Genomic DNA, 24,456 nt, shown 5'->3' on the forward strand with positions numbered 1-24,456 from the left:
AAATAATGTTGCCATGGAAACATGTAACTTAACGGGTGAGAAATAAAAACTTATTTTATCAAACGTATTTTTTGTTAGAAGGGAAATCGCTTGGTATTGCTAAAGTTGTACGCGTAGTAAGTTAGGTTTTTATGTGAGTCATAAATATAAGGGCGAGATTGTACTTTTTATTGTACCCGGAAGTTTTGTCATAGAAAAGGGTAAGTAAATAAGGAGGGTCGAATCGACATAAGTGACAAGATATCGTCTAGAATAATTCATGTCTCGGTACCTACGTACATAATGGATATATACAGAGGATTACTATAACTAGCTTAAATCTAAAATAGGCCCTTGAGGCATTGTACCAAGGATGCTGGCGGTACGAGTAATTGGTTTGAAGAATAATAATAATAAATATATATAGCGACATTTTTACACAAATCGACTACGTCGCACACTAAGCTCAAGAAGGTTTTTTTTTTATGTTGTTTGTGTTGTGTTGTGTTGTTGTGTTGTTTATGTTGTGGATACTCAGACAACGATATAAATAATACACAAATACTTAAATATATAGAAAACATCCATGACTCAGGAACAAATACCTATGCTTATCACACAAATACCTTACCGGGATTCGAACCCAGGATCATCGACTCATAGGTAGGGCCATTACCTACTAAGTCAGACCGGTCGTCACAACACAAACGTCTCTATAAATAGGCCGCGTAGCCAACGTTACAATCGTCAACTCTCCGTAGCGTACTCATTTCTCTCTATCACTCCTCCATATTAGTGCGACTGTACAGTTGCGTTTCGTTCGCCACGGAGGTTTGGGAGGAGGAGGAGGTTCGATAGGCACGTTGGCTACGCGGGCTGTACCCCTAGTGTAAATTTATTCGATATTGATACGTGACGTACGCGTTTGCGTTAAGTCTCATTTTGTATGAATTTCGAGTTTCCAAAACGTCCCGCTTGGCGCGCAGTTTCTAAATGCCATACAAAATGAGACTTAACGCAAACGCGTACACGGCGTACGTCACGTTTCGCTATCGAAAAAATTTACACTAGGGGCTCTGACGGACTTTTAGCAATTATTTTTGACAGTATTATGAGTCGAAGTTTATATTGGTCGGTGGCCTAAAATGCATGAGCCTTTTATTGGGTCAAGTCACTAAATTCGACAGGTCAGGACAGGTCAGTGGACTAGTAAGTTAGTGTCTGGACCGAATAAAAGACCCTTCAGGTCAAAATAGAAATAGTTCATTTTGTATTTCTTAATATAGGAATCGCCTAATGTTAAGCAATTACTGTCGCCGGTTGTGTGTTCGCTCTTTTCTTGAAGGTCTTATCGGTTCGGAAAAGCCACAGGCGCCAGATCATTCCATAGTTTAGCGTCACTCTACAAAAAAATCATTCCCCTGGCCGTATTTATTCCCAAATTTCATTCCCCTGACCGTACCTATTCGCATATTTAATTCCCCTGGCCGTACCTATTCGCAAATTTCCAAGAAATTCCACTTAGCTGTTTTAGTTATAGGTGGACCTTTACACGACACATACTGCCAACCATCTGAGTGTTGAAGATGGAAATGTTGTCGCGTAGGGCGATGGCGGAAAGAAGCGGCAGGGATTAATCCAAACAATTTCCTCGGAGTACTCCCCGTTATACATGCGATAGAAAATGCTGAGCCACATCACTAGGCCAAGGAGTCAAGCCGATCTGAATAAGTAATTAGCCGACATTAAAATAAGAAAAAAAAAGGAAAGCTGACCTAAATACAATACAGCTTTATTCTAATAAAATAAAATATGAGAATACGAGTAGGTACATAAAGTATAAGAGTACAATACTATAACACCAAAATGGATACCACTGGCTCCTCATTCTGGGCGTACTAAGTACGAAATCCCAAGAATTAGCCTATTATTTCATAATATGTTCTCTTAATACATAATATATTTAGGAGATTAGATGAAATTGTGCTTATATTACGCAGAATAGGGAACTGTTTTTTCCCAAATTTTATCGAAAAAAATATGTGACCCTTCGATTGGTTATAGATCGTGTCATTCACGAAGATGCGTGCCTTGACTCATAATGTCATATTATTAAAGGTTAGATTTGACAAATCTGCGCGTCATCGTGGATGACACGAACTATACCAGTTTCATTAGAACTGACTGAAAGCAAATTTTACCGCATTACATTCCAGTTCGCAGTGGAAAATTGGCCTTTTATCTTGATTGGAAAACTTGCCTTTTGGAAAGCCACTTGATCGTTAGATCGTTACTCGTGGTGTAATACAGGCTTAATTGGATTTTACCTTTTATATTGTTCTAGAGCTCCTGATATTTCGACGCAGTTACATGCATCTTATTCACGGATAACACATTCAAAACTGTTCTAATTCTATCACTTCTATCAGTATTTTGAATATGAAGCCGCGGAAGTAGGTAACATATTATTAATAAAGATAACTAACTAAAACAGGATTTAATCCCGTAAAAATAAGCTTGAAAATGTATTGGCTTATAAATACATATAATAATGTAAGCATCGTGAAAATCAAATACCTTGAAATACCATTCTAATACCTTGTTCACCTTGGCCTGTATTGGAAGCCGCACAGTACGTAAAGTGCCGCGGACGCTTGGAGCCCTCTTGAAACATTAATACCGACTAGGTACCGAACCGCGGAATTTGGCCAATTGAACGATGCCTGTTGCTCGCAGTTGGTTGCTTCCTGACCAATACAAGAGCCAAAACGGTATTTGACTGTATTTAAAATAAATTATTTCACACCATCCACGAAATCAAGCACTATAATTTTATTAGTGAGATATAGAAGCCGTTATTTTTAAACACTATTTCGGTTTTATAATTCGTATAGAACTATAAAGAGTTGGTAACTTGACCGCGACGTCGTTTACTGCTGTTTTATATAAATTCCATAGTGGCAAATTGATTTGACATTTCGAAAAAAAAGCTGATTTGACTAGTAGTCAAATACCCATTGTTATTTTCTTTTCTCAAACTTGCAATGAAATGTTGACATGACTTACTAATCATTAGGTCCGACTGGGTGGTGAACAGAGTCAACTACAGGGAAGAAAAAACCTACGTATCCGGTGCGATGAGTGAAGATGATATGTAAAAGAATTTCACACAGCCTTATACACCTAGACCTGTAAATCTGTAAATAAAGCAACCTTCTTTTGTTTTTAAACGTCAAATTGTAACACAACGTCTTGGCTTATAATCATCAAATAGTAGTAAATTCGTAATTTGGTTTTATCTGTGTAAACCTACGAATAAAACAAATGGACTACAAACAACAACTACATTTTAGTTTTTCATTGCAAGTTTGAGAAATGCACTAAATACCGACGAGAAATGGGGTTGCCGGCCGCGTATCCGTCTGTATCTACTTTGCCTGCAACGCTTTGTTTCCCGGTCTCTATTATAATATTATTTAAATAAATTACACGCTTATTAGCATGCTATTGCAGACTATGTCGAAAAGTACCTTTAGGTTATTCGATTTGTTTTTTTAACTAAGTATAGATAGGTCATAAGAATAGAAAGAAACACACAACAGGACATGACATAAGGAGCACAAAAAGTTATCCCGTTTGGTCATGCCCCGCTCATGTCTGATCCAGTTAACGTAGTGATTATATGCTCTTTGATCCAGTTATAATAATACATTCATGTCTGAAACTTGTGTCCTTTTTCCTTAAAAAATAATTTCGAAATTAAACGAAATAACGAATGAGGTTGAAACTCGTTCACGATTGCGGAACAGGTACCATAAATACTGGCTGATAAAGCTCATTTCTTTCTCACGTCTTCAAAACTGACATTTTATAAAAAGAACAACGCTACTTCATTTCATTCTGTCATACCAAGACCAACAACAAAATGACATTGTAAAATTCCGTACTTATTTTATACAATTAAATTAAATCCTAATGTAAATCAGCAAAATGAGCACCCAGACTGTAGAGGCGTTTGTCGACGCCGCCAAAGACCTGGAGAACTCCTGTACGCCGACCGGCAAGGCGCTGACTCAGTTCCTTCAGAAGAAGAGAAATGGAGCCAAGCTTGCGGATATATTAATGCATTTGAAGCGGGAGTTCCGTAATACTAGCATAGATCCGCTAACGCGCAACATGACCTCATGTTTAGAGGCTGGAACGAATTATGGGTTTTTAGAGAGAAAAGGTTCGCGGTTTTGTGTTAGTAAGAACGCTAGGCCAAGAGATGCGGATGAAATGAGTGCTCGTAGGGAGGAACAGAAGGACCCGCTGGATATGCAGTCGCAGCCGTCTGACAGATGCCGCCGACGCCGACGACGCCGCCGCCGCAGACGCGGCCGACGCCGCCGCCGTTCCTGTAGGTGCCCAAGGCGCCGCTGATGTCAATGTTTGTATTGGTTTTGTAATGTTTACTATGTTGTTTAATCTTTCTTATATGTCGATTTGTTTTGTCTTGTATTGTTATTTGATATATAAAATGTATACCAAGTTTGTGTTTTTATTAAAGTTAATAATTAAGGTGTCTAGTAATCAGGACGAAACTTACATCAATAGGACGAAATAGGATATATGCATAACGTATGTATCTTTATAGACAAGGATATTGATAGAACTGTTTCCATTCTTTATTATTTAATGCCATTTATGCGCGGTTGTTTATGCGATGAACGCATATGCGTTGGCCGCACCCCCATTTTAAAACAGATAATCTAATGACATACAAACAGAGTGCGGAAGTAGATTATCTTCATATAACGGACCGCGCGCGGCTTGTATGTGTGCGCCATAGTATCTATGCGTCGCCGCACGCACACTCAAACAAAGTCTTTGGGACGTAAATTAAATATACTATGGCGCAGCGGTAAACGCAATGCCATTTTCCTTACATTCCGTGATCGCATGCGTTCAACGCTGCATCTATCGCATAAAAGAACCGCGCGCTTTTAGAATATATCGTTAGGCCAGACAACGACTGCTCAAATAAAGTTATACCGAGAAATGCTTGGATCACAATTTTTGACTTCATAACTTTGTTTGGACGGTTAGTGAACGTAAACGTACGTGAACATATTAAAAGTCCCCGGCCTTAGCCCTTGAGCCGGGGGGGGGGGGGAGGTGTTTAAAAGTCCCATTTTTCGGTTTTTCTACTGGAAATCTCTCTTTCTATCCCCCCTCATCGAACAGGCTTCATATCTAACTCTTACGCCATTCAGGCAGCACGTCTTTAGAACGGTCTTCACCCTTACATTAGAAAAGCTCCCAAGAGGTCTGCTTTAAAATGCCGTGTGTGATTTATTTGCTGGCAGTTCAAAGATCAATTAAGTATCAGTCTCACGAATTTGTTTTGTATGTTATATATATTATATTGTACCGCCTATAATCGTTTCTGCCTTGCCCTAAGGTTAACTGGTAGAAAATTCCTTATGGCATTAAGTTCGCCTTTTGTACATAAAGTTTTTTCTTTTGTGCAATAAAGTTTAAATAAATAAATAATTTCAACCTTAGCAATCGGATTTAAATTCCATATTAGATTGGTCTTTCAGGAAATGCCTTATTTGGAATATAAGTAATTTGGATTTGTAAGAAAACTCTTCTAAATTGCTACAACCTGAAAAAGTAAAATTGATAGTCTGTGCGGAAAGAGAAGAGTCGTGGAATGTATGGTGCCTAATACATAATTACACAGAAATATAAGAAATTTCCATTTTATGTTTCGGAAACTTTTAATCCCCATACAAAATAATAAGAAGGTTCTGAAACTTTCCAACGTCGAAAATTTCGCAATTTTGGAAAGTTTCCTTCGGCACATCAGTATGCACGGCATGCCCCACGACACCCTCCCCTCCTCCTCTAGTGAAACTTAAAAATTGGGTATTTAGAGATTGCGCTAAATAAAATAAAAATGCAAATATTTAAAATACTTTTATTCATCAGAAACTATAAGACAAACAGTAGGTATACGAGTACGACTGTTGTAACATCTACACTTTTATATTTTTAGGGCTCTGATTAGGGTTTGCACGACGGATCTGAAATATATGTGAAGATCCGTAGATCCGGATAATTTCATTCATTTCGGATCCAGATTGCGAACCCTAGTTCTGATCTAATATTCGAGAAACAGGTCCCTCTTTCAATACTATAATAAGCTAATACAGCGAACGTAAGATGAACGTGGCTTTTTACTACATCGGTGGAAAACAAACATACGGCCCGCTTGATGGTAAGCAGTCTCTGTAGCCTATATACGCCTGCAACTCCAAAACTCAACTACATACAACTCTTCTGCAACTCTGGTTAAGGACCAAAAGCGGTCCGTCTCTTTGAAAAACTGACGTTTACACCATTTCGTTATATCCTTATATCCATTTCAAATCAAATCAATTTAGTAGAAAAAGTTTTCTCCGGAAATTAAATTTCATAGAAAAAGTACCGTTATTTCGTTAGGATCGCAAAGCTATTCTTCCCTCTTAACCACGTTCATTACTCGTATGTCCGCAGGAATTATAAAATAGTATTTTGAAAATTAATACAAAAATGCGTCTATATTTAATTTCCATGGCTACTCATCGGTCGAGATCCGCTCGAGTATCCAGGCTGTATAGGAGTACACGCGTGTGTACACGTCGGGGTAGCCGCGCGCGCACGGCATGCCCCACGACACCACCCCCACTACACACCCCCCTTCCACTAGAGGCCCCCCGCTGTCGCCCTGGAATAAAAAAAAATACATTACATATGGTGCTACGAGTACTTTCCCGCACTCGTGCAGGAATGAGCATTTTCCGTGCATATGTTGAAACTTTAAAGAGACATAATTATGTACTGTAAAACGTTGTACGATACACGTGCGAATAGGTAAATTCCTATTTTCTGCACTTGTATCGTAAATAACTATTTTATTATTGGATGAATGAAACTATCATTGCCACGTTGGCTGTCGTTAAAAGAAAAAATTAAAAAGTAAAACCGACGCCCGCTATTTTCAGTATTTTTACTTAAGAAATATTTGGTTGTAAACTTGGCTAACCCAGACACATCGAAAGTGTTTTTACTAACCACTAATCTGACAGTCCCTAGATTCACCTCGAAGCTACAGTGATAGCGCTACGGCGTAGCCAATTCGATACATACCGGGAAACCTATGTTAGGTTTCCCGGTATGTATCGAAATCGCTTCGTAGACGTAAAACGAAAATGTGCCGTGATTAACTGATTAGGTACCACTGAATGGGTTAATACACAATAAGCGAACGGCCCGATTCGAAGAATGAGATACGATAACGATAAGTTCAGTAGGCCTAAGATGGTCGGCTCTTTATCATTTGGCACCATGCCTGTCACGTGACTTGTTAGAACGTTCTAACAAGTATGTAAGTGCGAAAGTGACAGGCATAGTGACAGGCGATAAAAATAGAACCATGCTGCTACCGCTGTAGGGCTAAGATGGTCAGCTTTTTATCATTTGTCACCATGGCTGTCACGTTCTAACAAATATTTAAGCGCGAAAGTGACGGACATTGTGACAAGTGATAAAAATGGAACCATAATACCGCCGCTGGTTTAGATAAGTTCTCATTTAGATATGTCGTATAATTGACAGAAGCAGCTCGATTCGGGCAACCAATGTCACTTTGACGTTAGAAATATCGTAGATAGATCTTATTGGGCTCACAGCGGAATCGAAATAAACGTCAATTTTGACATGTCGTTTAGTTATCGATCTTTTAAAGATCTTAAACGTGTCTTAATCATTTTTCGAATCGGGCCGGAATGCTATATTGTTAGCCCCTTAAAACACTGACATAAATGTACTACGTACTAGACACGCTATCGAGAACAACTTGTGTCCGCCATTTTCGGCGTTTGACGTCTGTCACTAAGCTTAAGAATAATAGGTAGCCAGAGGCAAAACTGTTATGACAACTATTAGTTTTCTGCCTAAATACGTACTGTAAAGAATCTAGATAAAATGTATTTATTTCCATTATAGTACACGCAACATAAATAACTTCATAAAATAAAAATTAATATATATTTATTGTGTATATATGCTGCAAACAATAAAGTAGATTATCATTAGTACCTCCGTGTTACATCTGCGAAATGTAATCTATGCGCCAAATAAAATGGCGTACCACCGCGAGTGTTTAAATTGACGTTTCAAAATAATCGAAATGAGTTGACCAAAAGATTTTCGCAGTGGATTGTTATTATATTGCTTTTAATATGTTTATATATATATTATTGGAATACATTTTCATAACGCATAAAGGCAGTATTATTTTTTATTCCTTTTTAAAATTTTCGTTACATGTGTGGCATCTCGCCAGTAGTCGGAGACGTACTGAACGCAATGAATTGCCGGCACTTCAATGAGGTGTGGAATTATTTTATTGGAGATGCCGACTCTACCTATTATAGCGGAAAATCGTTGAGCATTAGACTTTTTGTTTCAGTACTGAGAGTTCCGCTACTTGACGCTAGATGTAGACTACGAAAATAATAGTATTATTGGTAATAAAACCGTTGTATAGAGATGTATGTTGTATGTTGTTGTATTGTATGTTGATACTTCTGAAGTCCTATGCTAACAACTGTTTAAATATTCGCCCGTATTGAATTTACACACTGTATACCCTGCCAATTATGTCAATATGAGACCAATTTCTAAATTTATAATGCCACCCTACTCGTTTTAGCAAAGTTAGACTAAGTTAGTTCAAATCCGCTTATTCTTGCCGCAATACTAGCCACTGAGATCATAATGCCATCTCCTTTACCCTTGTTAAGACCAACCAAGAGTGAAAGAGATGGCATGATGACCCGACTCGCCACTTAGTTTTGCAGCAAGTATAGTAAGATGCTCTCAGGTCATGATGAAACTTACAAAGGTAAACACGGTCTAGAACTTTGTCGCTTTAACATCCGCTATGAGGCGCCATATGAATTTCATCAAGAGATTTAGAGCGGTAGGGGTTTAAATGAACACAAAGTCGGAGTTTGAACTATGTACATAGCGCGGCTAAGTGTCTGTTCATAATACTGTACATTTATTAGATGAAGCACAGATAGATGAAGATAGGTGTAAAAAAAATAGTGGGGATTAGAACACGATCAAATGGATTATTGTTTATTATTGTTATTTATAAATTATATTTAATCTAATTTCTGACACAATGATTGTATTGTTTAAGAATAATAAATGAAATAAAATTAAATGAATGAATGAATGATACCGAATATGCCCTAGAATAGATCCCCACTATTTTTCTTACACCTTGTACAATACCTAAATAAATAAAAAACGAATATATATAAACCAAAATAAGATATATATTTTTATAAAAAGAAGATGAATGCGCATTTAATTTTTTTTTCAATAACTTTTTCTAAATATCGACATTCGCTGTACGGACTCCTCCATTTCGCCTGGCAATATTTTTAATAAATATTATAGAACATTATTTTACAAATTGACTAAGTCCCACAGTAAGCTCAATAAGGCTTGTGTTGAAGGTACCTAGACAACGATATATATAATATATATTTATAAACACTTAAATACATAGAAAACACCCATGATACAGAAACAAATATCCGTGTTCATCACACAAATATATGCTCTTACCGGGATATGAACCCGGGACCATTAGCTTCATAAGCAGGGTCACTACCCTCTAGGCTAGAGCGGTCGTCAAACTAATTGATATGCTTTTGTTAATTGGTAGTTGCTCTGCTGGCCAAAGATCCATTATCGTTAATCAAACAGCGAAACGCACGAAACTAAAATATCCCCCCATGTCTCTTTCACTTCACGTTCGAAAATTATTTGAATTTGAACTCGGAGTTTTGCCGCTGAGCACCTTGTCGTTTAGTTTGTCAAAAAGGGGGCTTCATAGAAGTCTATGTGGTATTACTAAAATTTTATGGTAAGCATCAGGCCAGACATTTTCTTGCTCTAAACAGAGTTCCTTAAACCTACAACCTAAATCCCTAACCTACAATTTATTTCGACACCGCACTGAGCGGTTAGAACGCAGGATCGTCTGTCTAGTTTATAGTCGACTAAGAAAGGAGATTGTGAAATTCAATCACAAGTTAGTGATTATTAGTTTAAACATTTTTAATAACTTCAACGCGGACGAAGACGAACGGAAACTAGTTAAATATGAAGAAATAAAGGGCTATATGCGTATAGTGCGTTATCGTCTATGGAAGCGGAATACATGTCAGTATGGCATTTACACTGTTTACAACTGTCCTTCACAGTATATTAGCATGAAAGACAACCTTTACAGGTGACTACGGTAATCTTAAGGACATCTAGTCCCCTAGAAAGACCATCGTTTTATTGTTTACCTGTTTATCAATCTCTTGTCAGTCTTGTCAGCGCGGTCAGGTATTCAGGGGTGTAACAGTTGCCAGGTAAATTTGACCAAGATTCAACACGTTAGACACTATTTACATTGTAAATCTGTTTTAAATTGTTTTATTTTCGTATTGCAATGAATGAATATTGTACTTTACTTTAGTTTACTAAACTATAAACTGTGAAGAGTACATCGTCACATTATTTACATGACAGGCTCCTTCACCAGCCTGAGTCAGGGAACATATCTGGGACTCAAACACCGGGTTGATACTAGACAAACACTCTTGGCAGTCTACGCTCAATGCAGTCAGGTTGATTATAAGCAGGTGGTCAGGAAGGTGGCCTGGGTACTGGAGACCCACGGCTGCTCCGATATACATACACAAATCTAATATAAACTGGGAAGAGTACATCCTAACATTACTTACATGGCAAGCTCCTTCGCCAGCCTGAGTCAAGGAACATATCTGGGACTCAAACACCGGGTTGATGCTGGCCAAACGCTCTTGGCAGTCCTGTACGCTCAACGCGGTCAGGTTGATCATCTGCAGTTGGTCAGGAAGGTTGCCTGGGTACTAGAAAAAAGAAAAAAAACTTTAACATGAAACTAACTATTCATAAAACAGTTCTAAAATGCCTATATACTATATTATATGGTGTGCATCAGCAGTTCAACTCAATGAAATGATGTCCTCCTAGAGCAATTACACGTTTTTAGTGTTACTATAGAATATAACGTATAAGTCAAGGTTATATAAATATTTAAGGTCAAGGTTCAGACAAGGTTAGGTGTTGTTCTGTCGAGGTTGCGGAAAAGTACTTCGGCGTTCCTGGGACCTCGCCCTATAGCACGGAGGCGGCAACAGAGGGGTATTAGTGGGTAAACCATGGGTCTCATCAGCCTATATGGGAGTCCCACATAACTATCCCAGGCCCGTACCCGCGCCTGGGTGGTACGCGAAACGCATTTCCCCTATTAAAAAACAAAGGTTATGTGTTGTTGTTGAGTCAAGGTTAGCTGGAAGAGATCCCTTTAAAGGGATAAGTTCGCCTTTGTACATAATTTTTTTTTGTTTGGTTTTGTCTGTTTTATGTTAACCTGTTGTCTACGAGTATAATACGGGTGTGTTTAAAATATTTGAAGAATCCCCTCGATTTCTCAAAGTCCCCGTCATCACTTCATCAGGCATCATCGTGGCTTGATAACTTGTAGGTACTAACTAAAATGTATATTCGTTCATTCAAAAAGTATTTTCCAAATTGGCCTGTCAATTTCAGCGAAAAACAGAAGAACAAGTACAATAACGCTGATGCGGACGATCCTTGAAAATTAGAAGGTGGTTAAAAAGCGCTTTGATAACAGCTATATTATAGACAATCTTGTTGATTGACACGTATAATAGAAGAAATTGTGCAGAATGTAATACTGTATTTTACAGTTTACAGTTAGAGCGGAGATACCTGTGGGATAAAAAACCGGACAACTGTCTAATATACCTGTATGCAATTTTATTTCTGGCAGACGGTGACTCGCCCCCGCAAGATGGGCACCCACAAAAAGCGACATCTAGGTTACCCCAAATCAACACTGGTGTGGTGTTTGAGGGCTCCTCTATACGATGGCCAGTCTAAGGGACGCAGCTATGCAGTGGAATGAGATAGCAATATCACTTGCTCCCTCTAACGCATAAATGCGTTCCTTGGACTGCCCTACGCTGGGCCATCGTGTAGAGGAGCCATGAGGGAAGATGGTGTCACAGAGCGGCCAAATCGCTACTTACGTGCCACATCTACCATCGAAAACGCAACTCTCGCGACACCACTCTGGACAGCCGGCTAAAGCTAGTTCATCCATACATAAAAACCCAGTTATTATAAGTTTTATATAAGCTTAGCGAAAACGTATAAAACGGATAAGATTCAAGCTTACTTAGGCCGCCTGCCAGGCACTCCATTATGGCTACATGCAACAGATTAAATAATACCAAAGTATCATTGATTATACAAGACGTGTAACGTAGAAGACAAATTCGTGCTTCGAATATGACAGCTAAGTTTGTGCTTTCCAAAATTCAGTAGGGCTAAGATGGTCGACTCTTTATCATTTGTCACCATGCCTGTCACGTTCTAACAAGTATGTAAGCGCGAAATTTGCGGGCATAAAAATGGAACCATGATGCCACCTCAGTTCAAACGGTACCACCTACCAGCAGCTGAAATACGTATTTTTCCTTGACATTGCATCTCTTTTCAACTACTCAATCTAATTACTGTTCGCTATTACGGTTTCACAGTTCATTATAGATATCGTATCGAGGTGAAAGGTTTTTCTTGTATCTACTAAATAAACACGCTTCATTTAATTAACTGGGATTTTAAAAAAGGCGATACAAAACATTCGCTGTTCGCTCCTGTTTCAACATTCACCGTTAAAATTAAATTTCATGTTGGGTTTCTTTACAGGTTCTAGGTATTCTATTTTCCTTATTTTATTTGTTTAGTTTTATTTTCTAAGCAAAAGGGTTTTCTCGTATGTGTAATACTAAGTTCCATTTAATTATGATGGAGAACAATGAAAACAGCGACACAAAGCATGTTGAACTACTGTTGAAAATGTTAGAGTAAAAATTTAGTTACATGTTTTATTTTTGTTTCATAGAGGTTTTTTTTTTTTAATACGTTTAAAATTCATGCACTTTTTAAAATGGTATATTAAAACTGGAATAAGCATCAAGCACATCACACAGCTTTTACTTAATTAACCTCTCGTCTGTGTACATTGAACTGTGAAAATATGGGTGCACACAACTTTCTCAAAAATGTCCCATGGCTCGTAATTCGTCGACTTAAGAGCTATGGGAGATATATGTTTGGTTATATTAATTTTTCAAAAAGCTTTCAATTGGTAACCAAAATGCTAAAATTAGTTTAAAAAACATGATTACAAACAGCCTCTGACAAACTCAAACAAAAAAATTACGATGTAAGTTGCAACAAGCTGTTTCAACAAACCTCACTCTTGTATTTTCAGATGTTTACACTTTTTTGCGCCTTTACAAACCATGGACTATCCTTAAAAACATTCATAAGTCCTAATATAGATAAAAAGCATTGCCAAAATGCTTCAAACATATATCGGGAAAACTGATAAAGAAACGGCATTGAAAATGTCGAGAAACTTTAAGCAATATTTTAGCTCTAACCGTTGCCTCAACCTAACCTCAACTGCTCACCAGACGCCCACACCATATGATGAAGATGGTTACAATTGAAATTGAACCATAAGGAAGTCATACTTCTATCGTCTATAGTTTGCGACGTATGGACGCTGTGTCAACTTACTTTTATGTTAACTCACCTCGGTCTCCCCTAGGCTTATACTTGTCATCTAGCCTATTGTATGACTATCATAATAGACGACGTATAGGACAATAGAAGACAATGACTTACTGCGATCCGGCCCCAGCCGCTCAGGAACAGAGGCGCTCCGGCTTCAGTGTCGGAGTCCGGCAGTGCGATGGGTTGCACTAAGGCGTTAAACACGATGTTTTTGGACACGCGGATGAGGCTGATGTCTTGCGTGATCACCTTTGGAAAATAAAAAATAAGTTTCTGGCAATAATGCTTAATTTTGACAAGTTTTTATTATACATACATACGAGTATAACCATATAGATCGAGTCGTAGATGACACGAACTATATACGAGTATTTAGGTAAGTAGATATCAGAATTTCTCTTAGAGCTTTTTCAAATTATGCTATTACTCTTGGAGAAAGGCATCTGCTAGTGACCCTATAGCGTCAAGTGCTTCGTTTTTGGTTTAATGTTTTCTTATTAAAAAAAACTATATTTCAAAATGGGAGATGCCCTAAAAAAAATGTTTTAAGTTTGTATTTTACCGTTCTGTCGCCATGCATGATTTATGTATCCATGCCAAATTGCAGCTTTCTAGCACTAACGATCACGGAGCAAAGTCGCGGACGGACAGACAGACGGACATGGCGATACTATAAGGGTTTCTAGGTGACTACGAAACCCTAAAAAGGCATTATGTATTTTTTTTACATTTTGTAGTCCTCCTAACATCATCATTGGGCAATGTGAAAACGCTAGACTTTTCACATCCAACATAATTATAATTAATCATAACTATAAGTACTCCTGTACTTGGCTAAAGGCAAACGTCATATCACTATTTATTTGCCTCACAAACTCGTAGTAACTTGATCCCAACATTTATTAACATCATTTGCATTCTAAAACCCGCTGGGGTTTCCTATTGTACCCGAACTCGACGTTCAATGCACCTCAGAAGAGCTCTGAATCGGATAAATGTCATTGAGAATCTTGGAAAATTGATTTATACAGTTATAAATGTTAGTAAATACAGTCAAAGGGGGCGTAAAGCCAAGACATTAGACACGACTAAAAGATATGACAACAACAGATTTGGGGGGTCGTGCATGTTATAACGTTTTACCTGGGAAGTTTCCTATAAGTATTTCTGTTTAAAATAGGTAGGTATTACCAAGAAGTTGAAAGACAATTCAAATAATAGAGAAACGCTGATGAAAAGAGGGAATTTAAAGACAACTGACCTGGCTGTCATAGTTTTCGTGCACGGAGACCAAGTCCACAGAGTAACGGACCCCACCCTTAGATAGACTCGTAGTGCCCACCACTACTGAGATCAGCCAGTGAGCCGTGCTGGAAAAAGGGAAGGTTAAATACTGGGGAAGTAGGAGTTATTTTCATGAGTCCAACTCGCGCATTAGTATTGGTAACACGCGCAATTTTATTGATGGCTACTTTGGATTATAGGTATTATATATTTTACAAGAGTTGTTTCTATTTTATCCCCTCATCCTCTTAAAACATTTTTACATTGAATGTTACAACAGGTAACGTTGCTTATTTGTACCTAACCCTCACGCGCTTACTAGCCACTCACTTGCTTTTGGTAACTGTGGTTACCAGCTGTCACCATTATTTTATTATAATAATAGAAGTCACTAAAAATATGAAGCATGAGAGTGGCTAGGAGCACATTGAGGTTAGCATCCAACGCTTGCTTCCTCCGCAGAAATCCGAACCAAATACACATAGGGACACCAGGAGCCCACCGCGAACCACGTTCGAAATGTTTTCTGTCGCACTTGTAAATTCGTACGTAAGTGGGACAGGGAGGCAAACCGTCGTACGTGGTTCACAGTAGGCCCTCTAGTAAGGTACACGGCCGTTTCGGCCTGTACTAGGAGCACGTCGAGGCCTCTTATCTACATACCTCTCAGTACAATGCGCAGCAGTCAGCACCCATCGCTTGTTGAGAATGCTTCCTCCGCAAAAATGCGAGCCAAATACCCGTAAGGACACCTGGTAGGGCACACGGCCAGCGGGCGCATCTTGGCCCCCTACTATGCGCACATTAGGGTTTGGTAGCGAATATCCTGGACAAGAACAAAACAAATTCGAATCTATGTCACATATAGGCAATTTGAAAATCGATAACTTGATGAAAATTAAGAGTTAAATTTAAGGACACCTCATATTTCAAGGGGAGCGAAGAAAAGCCTAAAGAGGTCCACTGATTACCAGTTCGCCGGGCGATATCCGACGATATTGACATATATAAGTTACTCACAAAAGCTGACAATCGCGATTACTGACAGGCCGGCGGTATCGTTTGGCGAACTGGTAATCAGTAGGCCCCTTAAAAGCCAGCGAAAAGACAACTTTAAAGTAGATGTCCAATTTTTTTCACGTTCATATTCTAAAACAAGACTAAATTCATGGGAGATCAAAGTGTGAAGTTTTCATGTTGACACAATCGTTTGATACCTTATGTAGTACAGTCAGTACCCCTAGTGTAAATAAATTCGATTTCGAAACGTGACGTACGCGTTTGCGTTTAGTCTCATTTTGTATGTGATTTAAAAAGAGCGCGCCAAGCGGGACGTTTTGAAAGCTCAAAATCCTATACAAAATGACACTTAACGCAAACGCGTTCGTCACGTTATGATGTCGATTAAATTTACACTAGGGGTACAGAAAGTGGAGTATTTACATAGTTCGTGTCATTCACGATGAAGCGCAGATTTGTCAAATCTAACCTTTTTATGTAGATCTATTGTTATTGTAAATAAATGTTGATATATTTAGTTATCAAATAAACTATTACACTTCACCAGACCAAGTCGAAAATTTGATACCTACAATAAAGAAGTTGCCAGTACCAAATATGTAAATGAATTTTCATGAATATTTTATACTTTATTCTGAGTAGAGATTTACAATATAAACATTTTCTTTTTTACACGCCATGCTCACTCGACTAACAAGCACACATTACCATCGCATTAATAAAGGTCTCAAACGCGTCGGAGCTTTAAATGAATATCAACCTTAAGGTACCTACTTCAAGGTTCAAAACAGAATGATTTATATATGTTAGATAATTGGTAAAACGTAAAGTGTCGCTAATAACATGCCGCAGCAAGCTGTTGCGCTAATTTCAGCGGTTTCCTTTGCTAAGACAAACTGCAATTAAACTACAGTTTACGTCTACTAAAGTCTACACTTATAGTTTTCACAAAGTACACTCAACCTGGATACGTACGGTCACGTCTGAAAATATCGATACGGATAAAGTGCCAAAAATATGTATACACTACCCTAATATATGGGCCATTAAGTCGTGTATACATATTTTTGGCACTTCGATCGTGTCTATGATTCAGACGTGACTGTCCTACCGAAGTGCTCAAAAATATCTGAAAACGCACGCAAGCCTTGACAATAGAGCCGTGTTCAGATATTTGTGAGCGCCTCGGCCGCTCCGATATATCTGATGGCGACTATATCTCATAAGTAGAGGTTAGGTTAGCAGAATACGCAAAGGAATACGCAGTGTAAAATACACGAAATAGCTTTCAGGACTTCCAGTTTGGGTTAGTTGGAGGCCGATGAAGTCACAGCTCTGTTTTTCGTGTTATCGATATCGATAGCAAGCAATTTATTAATGTAGGTTTATACTTTTTAGGTTATTTTAGTTTAGTAAAAGCCTGCGCTGTGGATCTGATGGTATGCTATTTTTTGGTTATTAAATGAATTTTTATATTGTTTACATGTCATTAGCTTGTTAGTATAGACACGTAATTTTAGATAGCCCTACGGATATAAGTCAGGAGCTACAAAATTTGGCGAACTTGAATCACTGTCACTTTTTCTCAAAATTAAACAACGTGTGTTAAAAAATTGCTTGATGCTAGAGCTACATTTGGCAGAAATTACAATTTCCAACCCTGAATATATTTAAGAAAAAATATTTAATACATTTTGCACTAAATCATATATAAATTAAATTGAAAAAAAGGGTATCACTCTTATTTGTCCACCTTGTATTATAAATACTTGCAGCGCTGGCGCAGTACATTTTATTAAACGTCCGTTGACAGGTTAGTTACCGCAAAATGTACTCAAACTAAGCTAGCGAACTTTTAAATTTGTTTAATCAGATTAACCTAATTAATTAAAAATACATCTCCTTGACCACGAACACCGTAAAAGGATCGAAGCGTCGAGATGTATTTTAAATTCATTACGCGTAATATAATCCTATTATATAGTTTTATTTCATGAGTAACAATGGCGGTCTCCAGAGACTATTACTTAATACCTATCTGTCATTTTTTTAATGCTTAATATCGGAAATAAGGACACGATGCGCAAAAGGTAGAGATGAAACCGCACGCAATAGTTTCAAATTAAGAGGATACGGGAGCTGAGATTTAAATATTTGAGGTGAATATATCCGTCTCGCTAACGAAAGCGACTCCTAAAACAAGTGCGATAAGGACAACGTTTGGTTAGACGAAAAATTCTGCGTAAGAATCGCAAAAAACGAAGTTTCGTCGTCGACCGGTTCCTTCTCCAAAACTTAACCAAGTGTAAACAAATTTTGAGATCTAAATGGTACTAAAATTATTTATGTCGGATTGTCTTGCTTTTTAGGCTAATTGATGTCAGTTTTTAATTCAATGCTTCTCTTTGCGGCCTAGTTAAGTTAGGCCGTTTTTGCGAATATTTGAAGTGCACTAGTAGTACAGTCATTATATCCAAAAAACCGACTCTACCCGTGAATAATCAGTTCTTCGATTTTTTTTTCCTAGGTCCCTCGGGGGGGGGGGGGGGGTCACTGGGAGCGTAAATTCAAAAAGTAGACTGAATCAGGCTCCTGTGTATATTTAAAAAAAAATCCAAGAACTGATTATTCACGGGTAGGGTCGGTTTTTTGGACTGACTTTATGACTGTACTATAGCGCTTTAAGAAACAAAATCAATCAAAGGCAGGCAGTCCGACACAGATATTAATAACAATAATCTTTGTTGAAAAAATCATTGCTCTAGCTTCAAAAACCACGGAGGAAACAGTCGAGTACATTTGTATGAAGAAATGACCACTCCTATTGCCTCTTAATTGGTACCAATAAAATTAAAACAATATTTACTCACCCGTAGCAATAAGTCCAAGAACGGTAACAAAGAAAACCAATTTAGACATAATAATGGCTATTATTCCACCCGTTTAATAATTTAAGTACTTTCAGTCCATTATATACTAGATCGATAATTAAAAGTGCAAGTGATAAGGCACTTCAGACTACAGATTAAAAGATGAAGAATTTATCTTACTTCTATTTTCAGCTATCAGTCTATAAAAATAGGGTTGAAATTTCGTTGAATGTATTGACGTCAAACTTTTGTTTTAGCTTGCGTGGTCACTTGAGATTAAAAGGCACTCACGAGCAAGGTTGGTGTCCGAGTAAAAACCCCGGTCAATTGCGAGTCGTAGCTTAAGAGCGTTTTCACACTGCCCGATCCGATATCGGATGTTGGATGGAAGTAAAATGTGTAGGTAACTTATTAATTTTCACCACACCAACTGGAAAAGGCCCTTTTGATTGTTCAAAAACTAGAGAAAGTTGCATTTTATCCACATGATGATGTAAACAGATGTAAATTTTGAGTTGTGTCCTTATGTTAGCTGTTAGAATTGACTGAAATGATGATGTTGAATGATATTTTTTTTATTACATTCATTTGTTAGATAGTTAGTATTTTCCTCGTATAAATTTTGTGTTTCACTCGGAGTTTGTTTAACCCTCGTGCCTTGAAACCCTCGCAACGCTCAAGATTCCACTTCTCGAATCACTCGCTACGCTAGGTGTTCAATTTTGGAATCTTTCGCTTGCTCGGGTATCAATATTAGCACGAGCGGGTAAACAACAACTTGTAAAACAAATAACTAATTCATTTTTGCTAAAATATACTCGTATAATAATATTGCAACAGGGCACTCTTTAACAGCTGTTTTTCTCATAGAGGCCATCCGACATCTCATATCGGATTGTCACTTCCGATAATTTCAGAGATGTTGGACCTCCCGTCAGCTGTCGGACCGATAATTTTTGTTTGTGTGAAGGAGGCGTGTTTCGCCATCGGCCCGTTACTAGTATACCCCATTACATTTACCATGGCGGGAATCCACTTGAAACTGTACAAAGAGAACCATAATGTTAATCTATTGCTTTACGAGCTCTGCTTTTCAAAGTCAGCGTGTGGTCAAATAATAACACAAAAGGATTAAGTTTGCCAGGTATCTTTTGTTGTCACTCGTATTGTTTACGCCTAACCGTCACAAGTGGAATCCCGCCATGGCAAATGAAATGGGGTATACGCCCCTGTAGAATCCGATGTCCGATATCGGATCGGATAATGTGTAAACGCTAGGGTCGACAGCACCAATGACCTTCAAAGTGACGTTACTGAAACAGTTTGTTAAGCGTTGACATTTTTGAGAACGAGAGTTTTATCACTTTTTCTGAAATTACCTGTGCTGTGGTTTCGGATTGAAATGATCCAATGTTAGGGACAAGAAATTATAAGATTTTGGAAATAATAAAACTATCGTAACAATTACAATATGCCTAATTTGCTCCCCACTGGGTAAATTAATGTGCTTCTATATTTTATACACGGTGTAACACGAGGAAAGATTTTAATAGTGTTTTCCTGATCACATTTAAAGACTAAAATGTATAATCAACTTTTTTGGAATTGGCCTGGTTTCAGAGTGAATATCCATTAAAAAAAACATATTCTTATTCATGTTTAGTGCAAAACGCCTTTTCGATGGTCTTTTTTTATACTACGTCGGTGGCAAACAAGCATACGGCCCGCCTGATGGTAAGCAGTCGCCGTAGCCTATGTACGCCCGTAACTCCAGTGGAGTTACATACGCGTTGCCAACCCTAACACTTCGCACCCTCTTTGAGCTCTGGCAACCTTACTCACCGGCAGGAACAAAACACTTTAGAGTAGGGTCTAGTGTTATTTGGCTGCGGTTTTCTGTAAGGTGGAGGTACTTCCCCAGTGGGGCACGGCTCTAGATCTGGAATGATATGGTCTAAACATCCTTTTTGATAAATGTCAAAAAGTGACACGAGGAAAGATTTTAATAGTGTATTCCTGATCACATTTAAAGACGTAATATGCATTTTAGTATATTAAACTTTTCTGGGGTTGGCCTAGTTTCAGAGTTAATATCCATTAAAAAAAACATTCATACTTAGTGCAAAACGCCTTTTTGATGCTCTAAACATCCTTTTTGATAGATGTAAAAAAGTGACAAGTAATACTTTGCAAAACTTAGGTTTTAACGAAAAAAAGTATAATTTTTTTAAGTGCCAGTTTTATTAATAACATTTACTTTTTATGTACAAAAAAGTAAAAAAAAAATGTTTTTTTGTCATAATCTACTTAAACTCATATATTTTTTCCTTATTTTGGCCTTAGAAATGCGTGGTTGAAATCTTTCGTGTTCCTCGTGTTACACCGTGTATACGAAAACTATATCACAAGCTCATTTAAGTATTACAACATGAATAGTAGTGGTGATCTATTTAATCGGGATATAGATACCATGCACCATGGTTCCATTTTTATCACTTGTCACTATGCCCGTCACTTTCGCACTTATATATATAGTACCTGGGCGACCGAGATTTACTCGGTTATAACTATTTATTGTAATATGGTGGTGTATAGGTAATAATCTTAACTACATTTTTTTATTAATTTAAACTTGTCTAAAACAATAAAAATTATATATAAACTTGAACATATAAAAAAAAACAAAAGTTAGTCACCGGGCGAGATTCGAACCCGTAACACTCGTTTAGCAGTCCGCGTCCTAACCCGCTGGACCAGACGGACAGTGGCCGTCAATACGAAATTAGCGACCATATTCTGCGTCGAAAGAAAAACGCATGAAAACTCGAAAACACGCGTTTCGATGACGGCGACCCTAAATAAACATTATGCCCATTATTGTCTAGCATGAGCCCTAATGTGGCTGGCCAGGCCGAACTTGCTCTTAAATACTCTATTGCACACATGACAATAAAGTTGGCCAGCTGCGTTGAACGTGTACACGTAGGAGGGCTTAGATCTCTCTTTCCGTAACTGGCGTTTTATGTCTAGGCTAGTGAGGCGGTTATCTTCAAGTGTTTTGACACCGTTATGGATGGTAGAACGCCAAGAAGACCTTCCAGCAAGCTCCTCCCAACGCTCAGGGTCGATGGCGCAAGCGCTCAGATGCCGTTTGAGCACGTCCTTGTAACGCACTTACTTGATAGAACGTGACAGGCATGGTGGCAAAGGATAAAGAGCCGACCATGTTAGCCCTACTGAATCGAATACGAAGACAATTCACGTTTATAAGCAAGTGCTGCCCCCTACTATTCGCGCTGGCTCTATTTCACATAGTAGGGTCTGCCATCTAGTGTCCTAAATCTAAGAACCGAACAAGTGCGAGTCGGACTCGCCCACGAAGGGTTCCGTACTTTTTAGTATTTGTTGTGATATCGACAATAGAAATACATCATCTGTGAACATTTCAACTGTCTAGTATCACGGTTCATGAGATACAGCCTGGTGACAGACGGACAGACGGTCGGACAGCGGAGTCTTGGTTATAGGGTCCCGATTTAACATTTGGGTACGGAACCCTAAAAATAGAAATCAACCTTATATTCGTAGTAATATGGTTCATTATGGCTATGAATTTATGGTGGTAATTAGTGAGTTTTTCTTGTCACCTGACGAATTATGTACTGTCAAAAGTTGTACGATATATGTTCGAATAGGCAATTCGCAACTTGTGTCGATTGTCGCTATCACAACAACTATCTACGAAAATAGAAATGTGGGTACTTATACTTATATTGTAGCCATACCGTCAGTCGGAATAAAGCATCAGCTGTGTTAACGTACTCTCGTGGTTATAATTATCGAAATACTTAATTGGCGACGAGGATGGGATAATGCTTCGCGCCAATGAATAAGGGGCTTCTGTGCTGCCATCTACAGTTCATGCACGCTCCCTATGCCTATAAAACCGGCACAGACAACCAGTATTTTGCGCCACGAGTTTGTTTTGACAACAAACCATAGAAACGGAGCGTGGATCTCGCGACATAAACGCGTAAGCGCCAAGAATTTTTACAGCGCTTACGACGTTTTGGTCGCGTAGTGCAGGTTGCGACAATTTAATTGTTTGGTATGGCTGTAGTAATAATAAACCAAAGGCTAGAAATACGCATATCTTATACCTTTAAACGAGCAATTCTTGTATATATATATATTTCTGTAATCTCGGAAACGGCTCTAACGATTTCGCTGAAATTTGGTATATGGGGGTTCTTGGGGGTATACAACCGATCTAGTTAGTCTTATGTTTGGGAAAACGCGTGTGTTCGAGTTTTCATGCGTTTTTCTTTCCACGCAGAATATGGTCGCTAATTTCGTGTTGCCGGCCACTGTCCGTTTGGCCCAGCGGGTTAAGACGCGGACGGCTAGAAACGAGTGTTACGGGTTCGAATCTCGCCCGGTGACTAACTTTTTTTTTTATAAGTTTTAGATTATATATCATTTGTATTGTTTTAGACAAGTTTAATTTAGTAAAAAAATGTAGTTAAGATTATCACCTATACACCACCATATTACAATAAATAGTTATAACCGAGGATAGCTCGGTCGCCCAGGTACTTTGTTCTAATACGGCCAGATGCTTGCAAACAATATCTGCGTCTTAATACGAGTATACGGTACTATAAAGTCAAGGGCAAGGCTACTAGCAGTAATAAAAGGAAAGTGAGATAAAAGTTATTTGGCTCTCGATGCTGGTTTATTATCATGGGGTTAAGGTACGGTTCCGTTGGAGCGACTTACCTACATCACAGATACAGAGTATCTCTGCCTGTCTGCCTGTTACCTCTTCCCGCTTGAATTGCTAAAAGATTACCCCCCCCCCCCCCCCCTCCGCGAACATAGAGTCAAATAGATAAATATTTTCTAAAGGGCCCACTGTTTACCAGTTCGCGTGAGTGTAGAGGCACCATTACAAACGTGACATTGTTATAATACTTGTTCAGTGAGTAATGTACCGCCTACCGTCAAGGGGGCGAAACTGATCCTTTCGAGCATTCTCGGCTCCGTTCGGCTCTGCATTGCTACGAGCAATTATTAAGGTTGGCACAACTTGACGTCCACCGCAGATGACTTGAATTCTGACAACCCTAGATAGTCGAAACGCATAGTGCTATACATTAGAAAGGGACAGCATAATTCGTCCCTGAATCGCTGTCAAATTTCAGTTTTGTAGGAAGTTTATTTTCTGTACGGTGGTACTTTGGCTCGTTGGGTGGACGACATTAGAAAAATTGCGGGACACTTCTGGATGCGATTAGCTCAGGATCGGGACAAGTGGCGTACTGGAAGAGAGGCCTATGCTCAGCAGTGGGCGATAAAAGGCTAATATGATGATGATGATGATGATGAGCGTGGTATGGTCATGCGATGGGGAGGGATGAAAGTCACGACAAAGGTGTGAGAGTTATTGAGGGATATAACGGGAATGAGAGGAAAAGATGAACGGACTGCGTGAGAGATATTAAACGAAAGCATGTGAATAATGAGCGATAGAGTCTAGTCAGTGGAA

The 24,456-nt window shown here is 38.5% G+C and overlaps 3 protein-coding genes across 3 annotated transcripts in view; 1 reads left to right on the top strand and 2 right to left on the bottom strand.

Moving 5' to 3' along the window:
- LOC133524514 (estradiol 17-beta-dehydrogenase 8) overlaps positions 1-24,456 on the bottom strand; it is a 229,910-nt gene that overhangs the window by 141,746 nt on the left and 63,708 nt on the right. The gene's annotated exons all lie outside the window — the stretch shown is intronic.
- LOC133524422 (uncharacterized) lies at positions 3,676-4,509 on the top strand. Its single transcript, XM_061860425.1, has one exon. The coding sequence runs from the start codon at positions 3,970-3,972 to the stop codon at positions 4,399-4,401; it is 432 nt and encodes a 143-aa protein (XP_061716409.1). The 5' UTR covers positions 3,676-3,969; the 3' UTR covers positions 4,402-4,509.
- On the bottom strand, positions 5,927-19,006 carry LOC133524414 (chymotrypsin-2-like). Its single transcript, XM_061860413.1, has 6 exons — positions 18,909-19,006; positions 15,682-15,844; positions 14,996-15,104; positions 13,846-13,983; positions 10,824-10,970; positions 5,927-6,733 (listed from the first exon to the last, which is right to left on the bottom strand). Exons 1-6 carry the CDS (start codon positions 18,955-18,957, stop codon positions 6,584-6,586), a joined length of 756 nt encoding a protein of 251 aa, XP_061716397.1. The 5' UTR covers positions 18,958-19,006; the 3' UTR covers positions 5,927-6,583.

This window comes from Cydia pomonella, chromosome 1 (genome assembly GCF_033807575.1).
Source record: "Cydia pomonella isolate Wapato2018A chromosome 1, ilCydPomo1, whole genome shotgun sequence".
NCBI classification, from domain to species: Eukaryota; Metazoa; Arthropoda; class Insecta; order Lepidoptera; family Tortricidae; genus Cydia; species Cydia pomonella.